The sequence below is a fragment of the Bactrocera dorsalis genome, chromosome 1 (assembly GCF_023373825.1).
Source record: "Bactrocera dorsalis isolate Fly_Bdor chromosome 1, ASM2337382v1, whole genome shotgun sequence".
NCBI classification, from domain to species: domain Eukaryota; kingdom Metazoa; phylum Arthropoda; class Insecta; order Diptera; family Tephritidae; genus Bactrocera; species Bactrocera dorsalis.
This window is the reverse complement of record NC_064303.1, coordinates 10,248,391-10,270,569: the sequence shown is the minus strand read 5'-3', so window position 1 is coordinate 10,270,569 and position 22,179 is coordinate 10,248,391. Positions and strand designations below refer to the sequence as shown.

The 22,179-nt window shown below is 37.2% G+C and overlaps 1 protein-coding gene across 1 annotated transcript in view; it reads left to right on the top strand.

The window, feature by feature from the left end:
* Positions 1-22,179, top strand: part of LOC105222154 (uncharacterized) — a 41,987-nt gene that overhangs the window by 3,954 nt on the left and 15,854 nt on the right. The window contains exons 2-8 of the mRNA XM_049446362.1: positions 13,552-13,677; positions 13,740-13,806; positions 13,882-14,200; positions 14,310-14,433; positions 14,598-14,729; positions 19,206-19,394; positions 19,555-19,672. Of these exons, the coding sequence (XP_049302319.1) occupies positions 13,602-13,677; positions 13,740-13,806; positions 13,882-14,200; positions 14,310-14,433; positions 14,598-14,729; positions 19,206-19,394; positions 19,555-19,672 (1,025 nt within the window). The 5' untranslated portion in view covers positions 13,552-13,601. The remainder of the gene's footprint in view (positions 1-13,551; positions 13,678-13,739; positions 13,807-13,881; positions 14,201-14,309; positions 14,434-14,597; positions 14,730-19,205; positions 19,395-19,554; positions 19,673-22,179) is intronic.

Genomic DNA, 22,179 nt, shown 5'->3' with positions numbered 1-22,179 from the left:
CAGTAGCTGATCTCAAGAAGAGCCTCAGAAAAAAGCACTAACTTTTTCGACTTCAAATTTTCTTAAATACATAATCCTGAGAAATGTATCTAAGAAGGCCGTGTGGAAAGTTGAAATCGTTCGGTCAATAAGTTTTCCTCACCGACTCTGAGAATATGGTTTGAGAAAAACGTATTTAAGATTTTGGAAGACGATTGCATTTAGTTAAAAAACTCTTACCAATAAGCTCATATCTCCGAAATTATTTTCTGTGTTGACCTCAAATTTTCGGAGAATGTTTTCAAATGTAAGCTCAATCGATATATAGGTAAAAAAATATATTTTTTTTTATTCAGGAGTGTGTACACCTTAACCTTTAAAGTGATCACCTTCCATTAACGAATATTGCTTTTCTTTTTAGATAACATATTTGTAGTAGTACCAGCAACCAGCCCCAGAAACACTAGTTACGCAATTGTTTCCAATTAGTTTACTATATTACACCATTCTATACAATAAAACATATTTATACATTCATACTTATGTATAAAAGTAGTTATGTTTGTAAGCATATACATATCTCACTAGATATTCGTGTGGCGCTTTGAATCATATTTCTATGGCAAATGTTGTATACAAACCACTTATTAATCGCTTGTGGGCGCGGAATTAAATAGCTGCTCTCCGCCACACTCAAGTCATTTTAATTAAAACGATTAAAAATGCTTATTTGGATAATTTTATATTTTACGAGTAGCTTATGCGCGCATTTTGTGCGAGTTTGCACTCAATTCGTATGTAAAATATCGTCATTAAATTGCTTTGTTTGTTGGTTTTAATATGTGTTTTATTTGTTTTGTTTTGTTGAAAATTAGCTGGCAAAATGGAAACAAACATACACCTTATTTGTTTATTCCAATGTGATTATGTGGTTTTTAGATTTTTGTATATGAATAATGTTGATCTGTATACAAATGTGCTAGAAAGTTTTAAATATGTTTTATTTCTGAAATACATTTTTTCGGCTGAAGATATTTCGCATCTTGTCAGTGCAAAATTTTGCTATTTATTTAAATGCAGATCCAACAGATCTTACACTCTAAAAAATTGGAAAAAAGATATAGCCTATTTAACGAAGACTATTTTCGACTAAAGAAATCATAAAAATGAGAGATTAAGGCTAATATGTTTCAAGAAAATTTGCGACAATAAAATATACTAAGCTCTTAAGGGGTTATGTTAACTTGACACGCACCGGCGTTAAATTTCCATTTCCATGTGTGAGGGAATGTGCTACCAAGTGTTTAAGTCGTGATCTCCCAAACGCGGGACAGTCAAGAAAAAAGTGTTGAATTGATTCCACCTCATTTTCTTCCATATAGCTTTTGCAGATAGCGCCTGGTAGGACTCCCAGCCGTTAAAAGCACCAACACTAAGGAGATGCTAGCCTTACTTAGGTCAAAGAAATCACTAGATCTCTTGTAATCGATCTTGGACTAAAAGACCATTGCGACAGCGCATGTACCGATGGTAGCCCAGCTATTCAGTAGTAGAACACAAGAGTATACGGGAGTAATGATCCGCTAGCGGTTCTAGAGTGCCTTTTCTTGCTAGCTCATCAGCTGTACAATTTCCGGCGATTCCGCTGTGACCTGGCACGTATACCAGTTTTATCACAAAGCCATTCGATGTTAGGCACTCGTTGACCAGCCCTGGATGCATTGTTAATGAGTTCTAGGCTAGTATCGCCGCTCTGCATTCTAAGTGGATAGTCACTTCTTTGAAGGAGGCTGCCCTCCGGAGTAGTAAATCTACTGTTACCTAAATGGCTGCAACGTCGGTATAGAAGATACAGCAATAGTCAGGAAGTCTGAAACTAGAGTTGATAGAGAGCACCTGACAGTAAACCCCTCCACCAATCTCCAAGTTTTGACCCATCCGTGAAGAAGCTCACTGTAAACTTATTTGAAAATATTCACCGAAATCTTGAAATTGATCCGCAAATAGTTTCTATTAGAGCATTATTTGTAAGAAATGTTTAACTTAGTGTAACCGTCCCTCAGGAATAAGAATTGTAATACCCCGAAGGCAACGTAGGAGATCATATAAAATGTATACATACTTATATATATGATCAGCATGACTACTTGAGTCAATTTAGCTACATTCGTCTGCCTATATACTTATACTAGTTACCTAGTTTTTGAGATATCGATCTAAAATTTTGCGCATGTTTTTTTTCTCCCAAAGAAGGTGCTCATTTGTCGGAACCATGCATAACGGACCACTATACCATATATCTGTGATACAAACTGACCGATCAAAATCAGCTTCATGTAACATTTTTCCTTGTTAATATAAAATTATATTTTTTAAGCCGACGTTTTTTTAGTAGGAGTCACTTTTTCAAAAACTAAAATTTGTCAAAAATCTAATTTTTTCGATCTTTACCTGTATTTTTTATAGAAATAATTCTTTTTCTGTTTTTGGATTTGAGAAAATTTTAAGTAGAAAAACTTGATCAGCGCCCGACAAGGGTTTTCAAAGGTCCTCCTGGAAATCGGCCGCGAGATTAAGGGAATCCAAATCTTTTCAAAATGAATTGAAGATTATTAAAGTTTGTTAAATTCTATATGAGAACATTATTTGTATTTCCTTATTAAATAATTTGCCTCTTCAAATAAAAAAAAAAAAAACTACAAAAAATCGTTTTCAGGAATTTCAAGTAGATATAACGGCTTAAATATCCAATTAAAGACAAAATGGTCGAATTTATGGTATATTATATAATAATTTATAGATTATATACTTATTACAGTGGAAGTATTAGGTCTACATCTTTGCTTCCGCCGCTTTTTTGTAAATTTAAGGCTTTATTGTATAAAAACGGTCGAAAAGTCTTATAGATGGTAGTAGTAGAGTAATAGTATTATCTATATATGTGGCGTGGACGGGTCCTCAGCCGCACTTTTCTTGGAATTATAAAAGAAAAGCAAAATTTCCCGCAAATGTCAAGAATTCGGCTCAAAAAGTGACACTTTCAGTAGAGAATAAGTTTGGGATGCAAACAGATCTCTACAATTTTTTGTTGGGTTAATATTGACACAAATGTCCAAGATCGATATACTCGTACTATAAAACGATTTAATTGATTTAATCGACCAGTGCTTGACCCTAAAGACATCTATTGGAAAACAGCGTAAGCAAAGTTGTAGAATTCTCAACTTCCTTCATCTCCTTATAGCTCTAAAACTAGAGTCAAGAAATCAATCGGATGCCTCATTATAAAGGGTGATTTTTTAAGAGCTTGATAACTTTTTTTAAAAAAAAACGCATAAAATTTGCAAAATCTCATCGGTTCTTTATTTGAAACGTTAGATTGGTTCATGACATTTACTTTTTGAAGATAATTTCATTTAAATGTTGACCGCGGCTGCGTCTTAGGTGGTCCATTCGGAAAGTCCAATTTTGGGCAACTTTTTCGAGCATTTCGGCCGGAATAGCCCGAATTTCTTCGGAAATGTTGTCTTCCAAAGCTGGAATAGTTGCTGGCTTATTTCTGTAGACTTTAGACTTGACGTAGCCCCACAAAAAATAGTCTAAAGGCGTTAAATCGCATGATCTTGGTGGCCAACTTACGGGTCCATTTCTTGAGATGAATTGTTGTCCGAAGTTTTCCCTCAAAATGGCCATAGAATCGCGAGCTGTGTGGCATGTAGCGCCATCTTGTTGAAACCACATGTCAACCAAGTTCAGTTCTTCCATTTTTGGCAACAAAAAGTTTGTTAGCATCGAACGATAGCGATCGCCATTCACCGTAACGTTGCGTCCAACAGCATCTTTGAAAAAATACGGTCCAATGATTCCACCAGCGTACAAACCACACCAAACAGTGCATTTTTCGGGATGCATGGGCAGTTCTTGAACGGCTTCTGGTTGCTCTTCACCCCAAATGCGGCAATTTTGCTTATTTACGTAGCCATTCAACCAGAAATGAGCCTCATCGCTGAACAAAATTTGTCGATAAACACATTTCGAACCGAACACTGATTTTGGTAATAAAATTCAATGATTTGCAAGCGTTGCTCGTTAGTAAGTCTATTCATGATGAAATGTCAAAGCATACTGAGCATCTTTCTCTTTGACACCATGTCTGAAATCCCACGTGATCTGTCAAATACTAATGCATGAAAATCCTAACCTCAAAAAAATCACCCGTTATTTTAAAGCAGTCTATGTGCTTTATACCAGTTGCTGTTCGGTTCACTACTCTTCTAGTCTTTCCGTGTGTTACAAGGAACTATAATATTAGGAACAAATTGACGTATAAATCTTTAACTTGTATGCCACATTTGTATCATTTAGATGGCCGAGTGATGGAAGTGAGGGTACATTAATTGATTACTCTAAAAATAATAATTTACTATGAGCACCCTTTGTAGAGGCATCACCGCAAAATTTAATTATTTTTCCTGATTTAATAAATGGTTATATTTTTTTGTATTTTTCTACAAGTTGATTACATATGTATGTAATATGAGTACATATAGCATGTGTACATATATATAAGTTAATGTTTTCCATACAGCATTACATTGAATCAAAATCTGTAACAGATCTTGACCTTGCTCAAAATATATTACTATTATCAATATTTACATATGTAGAGTATTTGATTGTTTGGATGATGGCAAAAGTTTTGTAAATTACTTTTTATTACAGCTTTATTTGTTTACATCTGTGCATATACATATACATAATTATTATGAGTGTAGGCACTGAAGGTTGCTCTTTATGTCTACTAATGTGCAGAAGCTACAGATAATGGTAGTTCTTAGCTGCTTATATATGAATGTATGTATGTAAATGATAGCTCTTTAATCTAAATGATTTACAGAAAGACAGGAAGTATTTTATTGATACATAAACCTTGATTGATAGATTTGGTGAAATATAAATAAAATTATTTTTAATAATATTTTTCATTATTTGGGTAACTTCAGTTTATTCGTTGGCTTGTTGAAGATTCCTCTTTATTTTCTATATTTGACAAGGTGGAAAAGTTAGTCATATTACATATTACATATTAGCATATTATAATTATTAATATTGTGGACAAACGAATATAAGATTTAATATCTTTTTTGTATTCATGAATGTGGTTTACAGAAACAATTACGTTACATACTTCAACAGTAGTTAACCATCTATTATAGGATCTCTCGATCTAGGCACTTGCATGCTATTCATGTTGTACTTCGCTCTATGATCTATTAATGTTTACACCACTCGAGATTTTCCATTTAGATTTTCATCACTATTTCAAACAGTAGTTACTTTCGATTATCGTGACGAACATGTAAATTTGGTTCATTGTTACCAAATAATTGATAAGCTCCGCCTTTCATTAATTTCATCTAACCTTCATCTAATGGGAAATGTTTGTTATCATTCGAAAGGCATTTATTTTTTGAAGATTATCTCTTTCAAATGTGGCCGCGGCTACGTCTCAGTTGGTTCACCCGTTGAGTACAATTTTCGATGACTCATTCGAGCATTTCGACTGGTAACTGGCGAATGACACGTTTGATGTTTTGTTCCAAGGCCTGAATCGAAGCGAGATTGTCCGCATAAACTTTAGACTTTACATATCTTCACAGGCAAAAAAAATCTAACGGTGTGATATTCGCGATCTTAGTGGCCAATTGACCGGCCAAAACGTTAAATTATCTTCTCACCGAAGTGTTCTCTCAATAAATCTATTGATTGATGCGATGTGTGAGAAGTGGCGCCGTCTTGTTGAAACCAAATGTAGCCGAGATCACGAGCTTCAACTTCAGGCATCAAATAGTCGGCTATCATGGCACGATAACGGTTGCCATTGACAGTTACGTTCGCACCGGAATTCTTTTTGAAGCAATATGGACCAATGATTCCATCGGCCCACAACCACATCAAACCGTTGGTTTTTTCTGGGTGAAATGGCAGCTCTTGAATCTCTTCTGATTGCTCTTCGTCTCAAATGTGGAAGGTTTTCTTCTTTACATTTCTATTGATCCAGAAATGGGCAGTGATCTATTGGGTCGAATATTATCCAATAATGAATGCTGGGTCTCAAGATGGGTGATGGTGTTGCGAATAGTACGCTCAGTAGCCCGATAATGTTGACTATAAGTTGAGTTTAGCGCGCGAAACACGTTCTTTACAGGATGTGAATATTCGTAATAAATGGAACGATTTGTATACGTTATTCAGATGTAAGACTTTCCATTACAAAATACCAAAAAAAGGCCTTTCAAAAAACTACCTCTACTTGTATCACCCGTTAGTATCATAGTTTAAAAATGTCAATAATGTTTGATAAATTACATGATATGATTTTCGGTTCAAAAGACAGATATCGGTCTTCTCATAGTACCTATATACCGAAATTATTAATTGAAACCAATCAAGGCCATTCTTATAAGAGGAGATTGGTAATGAAACTTGTCACGTTTCGTCCATAACTTCGTCTTATAACAAGTACTGCTTACCGTGGGTTTCTGCCGTTACAAAAACAACAAGAAGACCAAAAGCTGTGGTCAGATTTTACAATTGTGGCATCACAAAGTGTTTCACATTTCTTGAGTTCTCGCTTTTTTACGTTTTTTGACTTGCTGCTATTCATTTTGTCCACAAAATTGATTGCTTTATCGCCTTTCTATTGCCAATTATGGTAAATTAATTGTCTTGTGAATATTTATTTTCGCATTTAAAATAAATTTGTATAAATATTCAAGCATTAATTTGCATTTTTCGAAAGACATTAATTTTGAGCAAAAACGGGCATATAAAAACTCAACTGCCTATCTTTGCTTAGACACATACATAGATTCACAAATTCATAAGCATTAGCACACACACACACACATCAATAAGCAATCACACACACATCCATTAAGTGAGGTTTGTTTACCTTACGCGCTTGCGTTGCTTTCTAAGCGCGTTCACTTGCTGTGAATGTGCCTGGCCATAAAAGGTTAACTACGATGTAAGTTTGTATGTGCGGTTGATGCTGTTTTCACCACCTAACTTGTTGTTTTTGCATTGTATTTGGTTGTTGTTGTTATTTTTTTCCTACTACGATTCTTTTCGCCGCTGTTTATCTAACGAATTCGATTTGAAATCTATGCGTAGGCGCTTAAAGATATTTCCGCGTGAATTTCTAAGCTGTGGTTTTACACACACATGCAAACACATGCGCATGCGTATATATACGAGAGTAGAAATGCCCGTATGCGAGTTCTAAAAAAGTAAAAGAGCACGGAATTGTTCATATTGGAATGAGTATAATAATATATTTTGTTGCTGAGATTATTTTTTTATAGTATAGGTGTACGTATAGTATGTATGTATGGTGTAGTATGTATGTATATATGTACATATGTATTAATGCCTAAGAAAATAAAATTGACAGCGTTTTGTATCGAATAAATGAGTGTCAGCGGCTCTTAGTGCCAAAGGGTTCACACTTAAGTCTCTATACTCAGTAGATTCGCATTTGTCTTACATAAACTCTTGCCTATATTATATTATTTGGCGCGTACAACGGAAGTGTTGCGCAAATCGCAAATTTATGACTGTCAATCCCTATATAATTATAAGCTTAACACTTCATGGCAAATAAGTTTACTAATATTTTGATAGTTTTGTGGTTTCAAATGGCGTGGGAGCTTACACAAGGGATTTGATATTAGACAGAAAAATTGTGAAAAAAATAAAAAAAAAAAATATATTTCTGCAGAAATGTTTTGATGTTTATTGCATACATATAATCATATTTTGCGGTTTTTTATTACTGGAATTAAAAATGTTAGTGATTTTTTTCTTGAAGCGGCATTTTATTTCCAATATTTGGGGCAAAATATTCATAAAAGAATAATTATTTATGCTCCTGTTAAATAGTAACCCCATTTTTTTCTTATTGGCCTGCTATTCGAAATCTTCGACAAATTTTTTCTTCTCCATTGAAAACTGACACAGTTTTGAGAATCTTACGCTCTAAAAATGAGCCAAAATCGTAAAATTGAAATTTCGGTGAAGGCACCGAAGGCCATTCCAGGCGAAGCTTGTAACTACTGTATGGAAAATTGGATAAAGCGTTGGCATGCTCATAATAGCTCCGGAGCCTATTTAAAATTCTAAAATAGAAATTAGTATTAAAATTCGTGAAATTTTTTTTTGTTGATCAGATTTATTATAGTTTTTAGTATCTACAGCTGCATTCTAAACTGCAAGCCAGGTATTATAAGACGGCTGTTTACCATGATCGAAAGACCTATTGTCACTCATGGAGCGGTTGCTTGGGCATCTAAGGCAACGCAGTCTCCGGTAAGCCTTCAACTATCGAAGCTGCAAAGATTATTTGTGTCTGCGCTTCGTGACCAATGCGCACTTGTCCCACTGCAGCACTTGAAGTCATGCTGGAGCTCACACTGCAGCATCTAGTGATCAAACAGGTAGCAAAGCATACCATGCTGTTCATGCCATTAGAGGATTTCGGCAAAGAGAAGACAATGTCGTCTCAACAAATGAAGGCCTTAGAAAGACACATCACTGACCCTTAATTAAAGAGTTACTCTCGGCAGTTAGGCGGAGTAGAACGATTCCATGCTCGCCATACTGTTGGAGGTCAGCACTATTCAGTGGTACACTGACGGCTTGAAAACACCGTAAGGCATTGCGAGATCGCATCCTAAGCTATCCATACCAATGGAATGTTTTTCGAGCATCGTTATAGCAGAAGTCTTTGTTTAAGTCAGTGTGCAGAAATTAATCTCTAAAGCAACTTTCACAACCAGCGTATCGCTATACTTAGTGATAGTCAAACAGCACTAAAGGCGATCTCAGCGTATGAGGTACCGGGTAACACATAAATGGTCAGAGTCCAGATTGATGGGTCCAGACACAATTTAAAGGAGCTACTCCGCACGGAGGAATGAGTGGGAGAACAGCGGGCCACAGGAATGCGCCTTGCTAAACTACTTCTGAGAGTGTACAACCTTGCAAAGTTAAAGAAAATGTTCAACCACCCCCGAGACAAAGCAGGAATGCGTCACGCCCAGCTACTTCTGGGAGGGTCCAACCTTGCAAAGTTGAAGTAAATGAGTAACCTCCTTTGACATAAATTCCGCCTCCTTGACGCACTCTATACAGGGCACTGCAGACTAAGGAAGCACTTGTCCAATATGGGCATAGTCTCTTGCGCAAATTGCCGGTTCTATGACATGGGACAGGAAGCTTCAAAATACCTGATTATCGATTCCCAGAAATTTGCAGAAGCAGGCTCAAAGCCCTTGTAGTCTCAGCAGTAGTACCACAGCACTCATCCAATTGGAATTTTAAATTAGGCTTCATGGTATGGAAACTGGTACGATTTTTTTATTATAAACGTAGTTTCTTTTCCAAACAATCTTCTGCTATTTTCCAAAATTAAATCATTTTTTTGCAAGACACCTTTTTTTAGAAAAAATTGCAACTCTTATGCGAAATTAAGATCCCCTTTTTTTAGAAAAAATTGCAACTCTTATGCGAAATTAAGATCCCCTTCTCTCTTTTGTTTCAAAATGTCAATAAACATATTATTATACTTCTAAGCACATGATAAATACAAGTAATACTTAGAAGAAATAAGTTCAATTCCCTTTTCCTTAATCTTAATATAAGTTTTCAAACTTAACTCTTTTATAAGGGCTCTAGGTTGACCTGATCTATGCTACCTATTTAAGGTCATGGCTGCGAAAATTACGCACAGAAAAATAAATGTAATAAAAAGTTGTCTGGGAAAATATATTTCATGAATCTATATATTTTTTGGTCTTGCTTATTATTTAAAGATTTCAGATTATCAAGAGATTTCAGATTCCATGCAACAGGTAACGCTCATAATAGTATAAACACATCAGCACTTGCCTACACATCACATGCCGCTGTTTACATCTTCTTCTAAAACTTTTGGGTAATCCACTTTGATGGAAGGGTTTCAAATCGCATTAACAGTCACTAAATTAAAGGATTTCTTCATTGAAATCAATCGGCGTGTAAATAGAAGCTTCCTGAGAAATTACAAAAAAAAAAACAGACAATTCAATGATAAAATAAAAATTTCAAGGTCTTGTCAAGCAAGTACTTAGTTACCACAGATGTACGTATAGGGATTAAAAACGAAAAAAATACGAATACATACATATAAATAAAACTACACTCAACACAACGCCAACTAAGATTGAAATAATAAAATCAAAATAGTGCAGGCAACTGATCTTCTTGCGGCGACAGCTTAAATCACTTAAATCGTTTGATTGACGCAATAAAGACATAAACTACCTAAAAATAAAAGATCGAGATCGGCATAAATGTCTCATGGCGATCACCCACACTGGCGTCTCTTGACAGTTTATTGTCTACTGTCGCGCTGCTGTTGGCGCTGGTACTGTCGGCGGCAGCTAGTGGACAAATTGCAGTGGACAATTTGAAATGTTCATATGTATTTATGTTTATAAGTATGTGTGTATGTGTGCTATGGGTATAAAAGATACTTTGATAATATTTTAATCACAGCGGCATTTTGATTGATTAAGAAAACTATGTCATAGACTTAATATATATGGGCCATAGGCTTAAGTTTGTTGTCGCAACACAGATGAAAAACACATAAATAAAAATTAGCAGGGCTTGAGATCATTTTCGGAACTGTGAAGTGAAGCAAATATGAGTAATAAGCGAAAATACATAAATAACACTTTAGGAAGTGATTTGGTATGCTACATAGAAATAAATAATAATTGTTTTTATGAAATTTAAATTTATAAAAATGTATGGACAGTTTTTTAAAAGAGTTAATCTATCTAGCATGCGATCTATATTCCCAACAATAAATTATTAAAGAGTTGAAGGAGGAAAGCCTTTTCAGCTGGATATATCCAACCGAAGTTTAATATTTAAATTTATTTTTGGAAGAAGGGACAGAACTGTAGATAGACAGAAATACGAATAAATTGAGACTTACACTGTGACCTAAGGTCTTTTGAGCTTTACTTTCTGTCAGAGAAATTAACATAGGCCCTTTTAAATTTCAGTATCCTGCTGGGTGCTATTGAGGCAATGTGATCCCTATTCAGATACGTAAATCTATGATTTTAGTGCTGTGTTAACAGACTGCCGTGCAGTGTAGCATCAGGTGTTCGAAACTTTCCGGCTTCTTGACGCATAACCGGCAGTTTGCATAAGAGGCTATACCCTTATTAAATTCCGGAAGAGCTGCACTAAAGTACCATTGGCCATATAGTATCTCAAAATCGCTTTAAACTCCAGTTGACTATCGCTAAGCATGGAAATATTTCATTACGATAGTTGTGTTGGATTTTAATCTCGACACACCGCTATTTAGCTAAGATTTACCCTATGTGTTCGAGACGTCAGTGTATTTCATTCAGCATAAATGCCGAGGGTAATTTTAAACTTATTTGTTAAGGGGTTACATGAGTTTCCTCGGGTAAAATCAGCATTTTTTCAAAAAATTTTTCTTATATAAAAAATGTCTCATTAGAATTTTTGATTGTTACAAACATACACTATTAACCAAAAAATTCTGAAATTTTTGGAAAACAAATCTCAAAGACTTATGTAAAATTTCAGGAAGATTGGTTGAGTAGTTCTGGAGAAATCTTGCCAACCGACTTCAAAAACACAGTTTCAAAAAAAAAAATCGTTTAAAGACGGCGCACTTAGCCTAACTACTCTCGAGCGCATAATTGCTCAAGGCTGTATCTCCGAAACTATTAATCGGATTTACTTGAAAATTAAGGACAGTATTCTGAAGGTGTTATAGAATTTAATAAACAATAAAAAATAGTTTTTTTTTTTAACCCGTAAACGCATCTAATCCCTTAAGTTTACCCTTTTGGTAATGCTGTCCCTCGGGAGAAGAGCCAGTAGTATTTCAAGACTTAAGGCCGTCATTTGCTGGGACGAGATTACCTTCTCTCTGCCATACCCTTCTGCAGTCATTTGAAGAAGTGTAATCCAGAAGTGGGTTCCAGCATGACTTCTGGCGGTGCCGGCCATTGCACCTGATGCGTGGACGTAAGCAAGTCTTTGTTCTTTCGTTAGTTGAAGTCCTACCGATATTTGCGATGCTTTCGAAGCCCATGCCACTGTTCTATATGTATACTTTAACCTCTCCATCATACGCCCTAAGCTAATAAACGACATCTGCAATTGTACATTGACAGCTTCATCAACTTAAGGAACAAACTGATGTTACCATACATGGTCTTACCATCTATTATCTTGTACATAACATTACTTCCATCTTTCGTGAAATTCATTAATTAACATAATCTATATTAATTCTTTTAAAAATATCCGAATAACCTGAAACCGATCATTCGAATATCCGAGTTTTAACCGTTTTTGGTGAATATTACCCGTTTAATATCATTCATTCTCGTAACATTGACACTATATACTGCAAATTGTCTTTTTTATAGTAGGGGGAAGCATCGAAAGCCGGAGTGCGCAATAATCGCTTTAATCCGCTAAGCCTAAACTACTCCCAGATCAAGACTCTTCCACGGAACCATGAGACATTTTACGTATCCTCTCTAGCGCGGATAGACTGACGTATATTCTGTTGTAATCTTAAATTAGTCACGATGAAAGTTGCCCCTTCGCGAACAAAGCCACTTATCAGAGCACTGAGACATAATTGCAGTCAAATCTTCTACCGTTAAACTACCACCAAGTGCAGTTTCTAACATTTCCCTTATATTTAGAAAACGAGGACAGCTTATCGCTTTTACAATTAGAAATCGACGCCTGGAGCGCGCACATCCTCTATTTGTCATCATTCTTGATAAGGCATTGTAAATCTTATTTGCTTTATTTGATGTGTCTGTCTATGACTCTTTGAATTTCAGTTTGGAGTCCAATATTACCCCTAAATACTTCAACTGTGGCTATGAAGTATCGCACACTCTCCTATAGTGACAGTTAGTTTTTCCTCAAATATCCTGGTGCTTATGACCTAAATTTCTTTCGGACCTCGGTTAGTCCAAAATGAGTGGTTAATCGAATAGTCGGCAACTTGCGACTATCCGGATACTGCAAATCGAATATTATTATTCGAATAATGCCATATCCGGTTAATCTGGTTAGTCGAATACCAAGAGTTTTAATCTATATACATTAATGCTCAGTGTGACGATTTTAGTCAATTGTCTGTATATACGTGAACTACTTAGTATTTAAAATATCGATTGAAATTTACCACACGTCCTTTTCTTCCCAAGAAGCTGTTCTTTTATTAGAACCGTCGATATCAGACCACTATAGGATATAGCTCATAGAAACAGACCGATAAAAATCAAGTACTTGTATGGAAAACTTTTTGACGAGACATCTTCACGAAGTTTTGGCATGGATTATTGTTAAAGAATGTGCTATAGTCCTAATACATTTCCGATCGAACCCCTACAGCTTAGAAAAAAGAGAATGTAATCTAAAATATTCGTTGTTTTTATTACTTTATAGGTGAAAGCTGATTTTTAAAAAATAATTACGTGCTTATCCAACACCAAACCATGAACTGGCTGTATCTACTAACGATATCAGCCTTTTTGGCTGTGGGCAGCGTGAACTCACTATCACTTGATCCAGGTTTGTCAAGCACGTACGAGTATAACCTAAAAATGTCTATTTTCAAAAATAACTTATTTTAGTGGCCTCCACCGAACTGGAGCAGCACATAAAGAAGGGTGATTGTGTCATATCAATGCGACACATACGGTAGGTATACGCTGAAGAGCGAAGCCATTGTAAGTGCTCCAGATAAATTTAACTTTTTTTCGCATTTCATTGCAGGCCGCGTCGTAAACTACACATATCCATAGAAGCACTTTTTATGATCGATTTCCCTACACTAAAACATAAATTATCCTTTTTCCTCGATCGCATGAATCAACGTGTCACCTTGGATGTAACGGCCAACGGTGCCACTGTATCGAAACACTTCGAATTGCCCAATACGAATGAGACCAGCACAATACGTTCGCTGGCGTTGCATTTCCATAAGAATCACATTGCAATGTTGGTGGATTGCAAGGAGAGTTCGACGCATGAATTAGATGTCAGTTTGACAGAGCTCTATGCACAGATGGACACAGATCCGGTTATAAAACTGGTGAGTGGCAGTTTAGTTTTAGTATTACAGAAAGAGAGTGTGAGGGGTTGAGGAATGAGGATTGAGGAGTACAGCATATATAATTTATTTATTATTTTCTATTTGACAGTTCAGGGAACGCAAATATCCACTGTACTTTGACGGACAACTTGAGCCGGCGCTGCAACGGACCAATTGCCAAAAGGGCGTGCACAAGCGCAATAAAGTGCACATGATGCGTACGCAGGTGGCGGGTAGGTGTAACACATTTTCAATTGTTATTTATTTACATATGTATGCTATTTGATTTTGCCTGCTATGCGCATGCGTCTGCCATTTACTGTGGAGGCAATTTTTCATTGTACTGATTTGCATTAGTTCATCGATCACTTTCCTTTATGATTTGTATGCCACACAGAGAAGAATAAGAAACGCGATGTACGCAATTGGTTCAGCAATGATTCCGGCGATAAACATCACGAGGAGGAACGCATTCCGATTGAGGTTGAGCAGCGCGGTGACATTCCCATCATGCATGGCGATTGTGAAGGTATGTACATACACTTACGAGTATTTACGAGTTTGAACTCATATAAATATGCATATATATGTTTTGAAATGTATGTGCAGAGGCTGAAATGATAGGCAACATTTCAGTACTTTTTGTATGTTCAATTCCAAACTAATCCAGATCTATGCAAGTCCTCATTTGTGTGCAATAAAATTTTTGTAATAACAACAGTAAAACCCCTGTAGGAATTTGAAACCAACAAGCAGCCGAATATACTTAATTCAGCTGTGTGAGTGTTAGTTATATTTTAAAATGTGTTGTGCTTGCCACATAATACACCATCAGTCGAATACTTGAGTTCATATATAAACATAGGACATTCCTTAGAAGGATCTCCATATCCGCATAAAACAGCTTAATCCTGGCCTCAGTGGAAAGTTCACTTCCTCATATTCCGATTTTTTCACTCGTTTTGAAAATATTGAGCATTCGGATTTGCCTTGAAATTATATCTTTAAAAGGGGTCTATCATCCGAGGCTGCTTTCTTATTTTCTTTTTTTACATGGTGGATCCCTAAACCAGCATACAAACCTGGGGAGCTCGCCATCTCACTTTAGCTCAACAAATTTTTTTTGGCTATCCAGAGGATACTTGGTGTAAGACCGGAAGCCGTGAACTGTTTGGGAAACATGTAGAATAATCGCTTCTAGCCACACCAAGTGAATGGCAATCAGAGAACTTTTCTGACTTGCGTGAACTTCTGACACATGACTCCATCCCCCCTTGAAATTAAACATTATCTTCCAAGCAGCTTCTGCATTGTCGCACAGACACTAATGGAACAATGACCAGCTACAATTCAGAAAAGAAAGCAATTCCTGCTGGAAAAGCTTGTTGATTCCTTTACAATATATGTTGAGCCAGAATGATCTTGCGACCGCGCTTAACCTATTGGCTGACGTCATTAGCTCGCTATTCACGGCTCTAGCTTCACTGTTTCTTTGTTGATTGGTTCTTCTCAGCTCTTGCAGTATCAGAGCTAGCGTCGTCTCCATGATATACCATACACATCTCGTTTGCAGCATATAAGGCACAATATTTTCAGGAGTTATTCGGACTGCCACTTCCATCTCTAGATCCTGCCGCTCTGTTGTAAATCTCGGGCAGTAAAAAAATATATGCTCCGCATTTTCGATACTGCTACCACAGAAAGAGCAAGTAACTCCATTGACATGACCATACCCATACAGGCATTCTCTGAAACATCCGTGTCCTATTAGAAACTACGTCATATAAAGTCTATCTCACCGTGCTTTCGTTCCATCTTCTCTTTGCTGCTGGGTCCCAACGATTGTCAGCTTCCTACCTATAATTTAGATTATAGATCCATTTTAGTTATCGAGCCTTTATGTCTGGCGGCATTATGCCAGATATAATACTAGCGGCTTCATGAAACACCGTGCAGGCTGCGCTAATAGTTCTAGTTGCACTTAGCCGGAATATTGATTTGCTTTATTTGATCGAAATTTTCGACAATGGACGCCAAAGCATCCCTCAACTTTGATTTATATATCGCGAGATACACATTACTAAGGCGAACTATTAGTAAAATAATGGAATGGTTTGGAGAGATATTAGACTAGGCCTATTGTTTAAGATTTTATTATATTAAAGAAGACACCAGTGTTAGTGATACATAAATCATCAAAACCATGAAACAAGAGATAATAATTTTTTGCACCCATCAAATTAATTCAGATTACTTCCTTTCTATATTCAATATCTTATAAGTTTTAAGCATTTTAGTCAAAAAAGGGTTAATTTGCAATTTATGTTAGAACTACTCGATCAGGTCCACAGTTACGAGTGGGTGCAAGTGGAGCAGCAACTAAAAGTATTGCCACAATTGTAGATAGATATGTCTAACACACAAATCTACAAATGTACATACTATATCCAATGTCGTATCGCTTGCAATTCAAGCTCTGCAACAAAACTATTATCATACGCTCAGTGTCACTGTCACTGTCATTGTCACAATCAGGGCTTCGCACTGTGGCAGTCGATTGCAACACGCAGCTGGTGCTAGATGCGCGAGTTTAACAACCATAATACCATAAAACTACAACGTACATCCATTTGGCTATTGTTAAAGCGCGCCTCTAAGCTAAGCTTTGGTGTGGATTACATTAAGCTGAATTTAGAGCGTATTTGCAATTTGAGAAGCGCTGTAGAAGAAATGCGGACTGAATTGTACGCGTACCACTTGGCAATATGAGCTCGAGTGTATTTGAAACTCAGAAAAATAAAGCTCCAGGGGCCACTTAAGTCACTAACATCACCAGCAATTCAAAAGTCAAGCACATATAGACGCATATAGCAACAAATATAAAAGCCAGCGAGGCGACTTCCCACGCTTTGCTGAAATTATACGCAAAATATATACTTAAATAAGTACATACTTAGGTATATATATGCTTGCAAGAGGTTATATTGTGTTGTTGCTGCCTGGCTGGGCGTGTGCGCAACTGCGTCATAATTCCGCGCTGCGGCACGCTTTATATTGTATGTACAAACAATTGGCTATATGTAGCAGCTTCATGATTTAGTGTTTATTTATGTTACTCACCTTTTTGGCGATTCTTATTTATTTTTATACCCTAAACAGGGTTTAACCATGTTTGTAACACTCAAAAAATATCAGTGTGGCGAGCCGAATTTTATACATGTCTCTTTGTCCAGCTGTATATAGGTGAAATAGTCACGTTTTGGGCCCTTCACCCACCAAGATCGTGTGATATCACATTTTCCTGTGGAAATATGTAAAGTCTAAAGTCTATGCGAACAATCCCTTGAAAAACATCACGCGGGTCCAGGTACCAGTCGAAATGCTCGAACGAGTCATCGCAAAAATTGAACTCAATGGTTAGAGTACCTGAGACGTAGCCGCGGCCAACATTTGAAATAAATAATCTTCAAAAAATAAATTCCAAAGAGTGTTATTGGGAATGATAATAAATTTTAACCATTAAATTTGAAGTTTCTGTGCGTTTGCTTTAAGTAGGGAACCTCGCAATGGATCACTCTTTAGCTGCCATAAAAACTGGCCGACCAAAATCGAGTTCTTATATGAAAAATCTTTTTATTTGGCAAGTTATCTTCACAAAATTTGATATATGTAGATTCCTGCCCGTAGCAAGGCTGTAATCTACGAACAAATTGTTGAGTTCGGATCACTATAATACAGGGTTTCTCCGGAAAGTAATAGGACTGATTTTCTTTCACCACGACTGTACTTCGGAGGGTTGCGTCCCGACTGCATCGGGTAGAGCACGTTCCTAGCTAACGAACGGGCGGCTGGTCAGTTGTTTCCGAGCACCTAGAGAAGAGGTACGCGTTTAAATTCTGCCTGAAACTGTATGAAGTGTGCCAAGAAAATTTGAACTTGTGTGATAGGGACCCCCTATTTTTTTAATAACGTAATCACAGTTGACGAGTCATGGATCTTTGAGTATTATCCTGAGACGATAAGCAAACCTTCGAGTGGCACCGGCATCTCCTCGCCCAAAAAAGGGCAGAATGAGCAAATCCAATGCAAAACGATACTCATTGTCTTTTTTGACATCGAAGGCATCGTCCACCAGGAATTTGTTCCTTTGGACCAACCATCAACGCCAAGTTTTACGTGGAAGTCCTCAAGAAACTCAAACAAAGGGTTACTCGGATCCGACAAGACATCGCATGCCAATTGGAAGTTGCACCACGACAACGCCCTGGCTTACACAGCCTTTCTTGTGAACAGCTACCTAACCAAGCCCGGCATCCTAACGTTTCCGCATCCTACAGCCCAGATGTGGCCCCCGGACTTTTTGTTGTTTCGTTGCCTGAGAAAGGCGACGAAAGGCAAGCATTTTGAGACGACAGAGAGGATTCAAGTAAGTAGCTTGCACCGCGGCTCTCAAGGCTATTACGGAGAATACCTTCCGTGACGCCTTCAATGCTAGGAAATCGCGCTCGCAGCACGGCATCGACGCAGAAAGAGCTTATTTTGAAAGTTTTTAAAGAATTGGTTCAACACATTTATTTTAAATCGACTTAGTCCTATTACTATCCCAACAAACCCTGTATATAGCTGCATACGAACCCACCCATCAGTATCAAGAAAAAGATCTTTTTATAACCCTTTATACTATAAGAAATGCCCCTGTGAAGGGTATTATGGCTTCGGTGCAGACGAAGTTAACCTTCTTTCTTGTTGTTACCACCTTTTTGTTTAATTTTATATTATTTATTTGCGTCTATTGTACTTTTTTGCACATTTACGGCATAAACGCATCTTCTTATTGTTGTTTATTCATTAATGTTTTTTTAATCTCTTATACTCACCTTTATTGTTGTTCATTTATAAGTACATACTTAGTATACATATACACATTTACGACACATACATACATCATTTTTTTTGTATTTTATTTTGGTAATTTATGTTGTTTATATATTTTTTGCCCATACAGACGCCCTCGCAAAATCATTGAGCGACCTAATGGAATTGGTGAAACTTTTACGCGAAGATATCGCCAACCAACGTCAAGAGATCGCCTACCTACGCCGCTTGCTCGAGAACTGCGCCGGCTGCAAGGAGCCGAGCAGCAGCAGCCTGCGCTTGGAACCGACATGTCGCAACGCCAATCCCTGCTATCCAGGTGAGTTTATATTCGCAATGCAGTACATGAGAAATATACAGCATTTCTATAGCCATACATACCTACATACGAGTATATCTTAAATACACACATAAACGCTTATTTGAATTTGATGTTCGTGTAGAATGACGAAAATTTACGATTTTGTCACCACTTGCAGGTGTTGAGTGCCGCGAAACGGCTAGTGGTCTGAGGTGTGGCCGCTGTCCGATGGGTCACGTGGGCGATGGCAAGATTTGTAAGCCGGGCGTCACTTGCGCTGATCGTCCTTGTTTCATGTAAGTAAAAAAAAATTTATTTCAATACGAGTTTACGTATACATATAAAAGCTGTTAAAAGAGACTTAGAGAAGCTAGTCAAGTTTGAAGTTACTCATTACTCTTTATTATGTTCGATTAGCTGATCCAAATCCAAATATTCTTACAGCGAAAGTACTTCGTATACCTTTTTAACTAACCCTAACTTTCTGTAATATTGAAAAAGTTTTGGGCTGATTGAGTATTTCCAATGCTCCACCGAGTCTTTACATTATTTTTTATTTCATAAGGTACCGTCTACTTAGGCTCTTTATTCTTTCCTCTTTTGGCAGCCAGTATATTTGCACGGGTGTCTGATAATCAAATGCCGTTATTCAAAAATATTGAGTATTATCTATAGTATTATTACTGGTCAGGTTTGCTGACAAAAGTCCAAGCTCCGATATGCTTGATCCAAAAAACAAAGTATTTGAATGTCAATAGTTTCTCAAGGTGAAGAAAAAACCGGTCATATACATAATACGAGTTTTCTATTTCTAGCGTTGGGTTAAGAAAGAAGTTTGCAACTGACTAATGTGAGCGAACTTCCTTACGGGGAAGTCGATCTGAAACTTGATTAAGTAGCTCGAAGATTTTGTCTACGGTTTTTAATAAACATCCCATCTTCTAACACCATAAAGATATTTATGGCTTCATCCTTGCAAATAAGCTAATCACCAATTATAACGCTAAACCTTTACATTACTTTGATACAAGCCTTTTGGCGATAAATATGGCTTAAGTTTTGGTTTACACAGATTGATTTCGTACTTCTCTCGCTCTCTCTCTTTATTTCTCTCTTAATTTAATTAATTAATACATTAACTGAGACCGTCGTTTTTCACATGGTTCTCCCGAGTCGAATTTTTCATCAGCACAATCATTCGCCATAGACAGGAAGAGATAGTAATCTCTTGGTGCTAGGTCTGGACTATAAGGTGGGTGTATGAGCACCTCCCAACTAAGCTCTTGGAGTTTTTGACGAGTTATTGTAAATGTATGTGGTCTGGCGTTGTCGTGATGGAATCAAATTCCTCTTCTGTTGGCCACAGCTGGTTCTCTGTTGGACAATTTCTGCCTTCACACGGTTCAATTGTTGACAATAGAGGTCCGAATATAGAGTTTGGATGTAAGATAGCAGCTGATAGTAGATTAATCGTCGCCAATTCCACCAAACAACATGACTGTCAATTCTGACCTGACTGTAATTTCTGGCCTGACCACTGTTTGTATTGGCTCGCCGATATCCGGTCTCCACTTGACGTTGTTAGGTTGTCCCAGATCCCATCACCACTATTCATCCGCTTCAGAAATTAATTGATTTTATTGCTTTTCAACTGCGATTTCTAGAAGGATATTTGGTCCGGAGCGTTGTTTGTCTCGTCGAGCTTCATTTTGTAGCCAGCCTTACTTACTCACTGTCTGGTGGCGACGTAGTACGCACGCAGGATGGGGCTGGCAGATCGATAAGACTGCAAGAAATGTCTATAGCAGTGCACCAGGGAAACAATGGAGCATCTCTTGTGCACTTATCTTGGTAAGGCTACGCTGTAAACATCTGGGGTCCCACGGTTTGATACGCTGAAGGAGGTATCGATAATAGGCAGGCAGCTTTAACGATCACTACTCCTCTTGTGCTTAGCAAACGAGCTTCATCTGGTATCGCAAAGGGTCAAACTGGTCTATGCGTAGCTTATTGGCCTACCAGAATAACCTAACTTATTTAAATTATTCCAAACTTGTCTTTGTGAAATGTTGAGCTCCTGTGAAATCTAAAAAAATATTACATGGCGATCGTATTCGACGATTTCTATGATTCGATATTTTCGATAATTGAGTTTCCAGAACGTGTTGCATCTTTGACATCAAGATTAAAGGCACAGAATCAGTGCCAGTATTAAGGACATAAACACTATTCATATTTTAAGTCGCCTTACTTTTCCACGTTTACCGAAGAAATAATAATATACATATATTAATATATTTATATATTATATCTATAAGAAGTTTTCTTAGTGCAAAATCGTATATTTCTAATACCATAGAGCAAATTATATAACGCTAAATATAGATTACCTAAGCCATCATTGGAAAAACAATGGATTTCTTTTTACCAGGCTTTATTTGTGTGTCTCTTGGTCTCAGACTGCATTTCACTCTGCGGCAACATGTTGACTGTTAATGCACTAATGATTTGCAATCGATTAGCTGGTAAATCCTGGGGCTGCAAGCCAAGCATTGTCAGGATTGGATCTCGAAAGCATCGCAGACTTCGGTAGGATTTCAACTATCGAAGCTGCAACAACTCGCCTGCATCTGCCTGTCAGGTGCCATGCGCACATGCCAGACGGCAGCACTTGAAGTGATGCTGGAACTCACACCGCTTCACCTAGTAATCGGTCAGGTAGCCGAACATACATTGCCTCAAATGACAGCAGAAGAGTTTGGCAGAGGTAAGGTAATTTCATCCCATCATCATTACCAAAAGA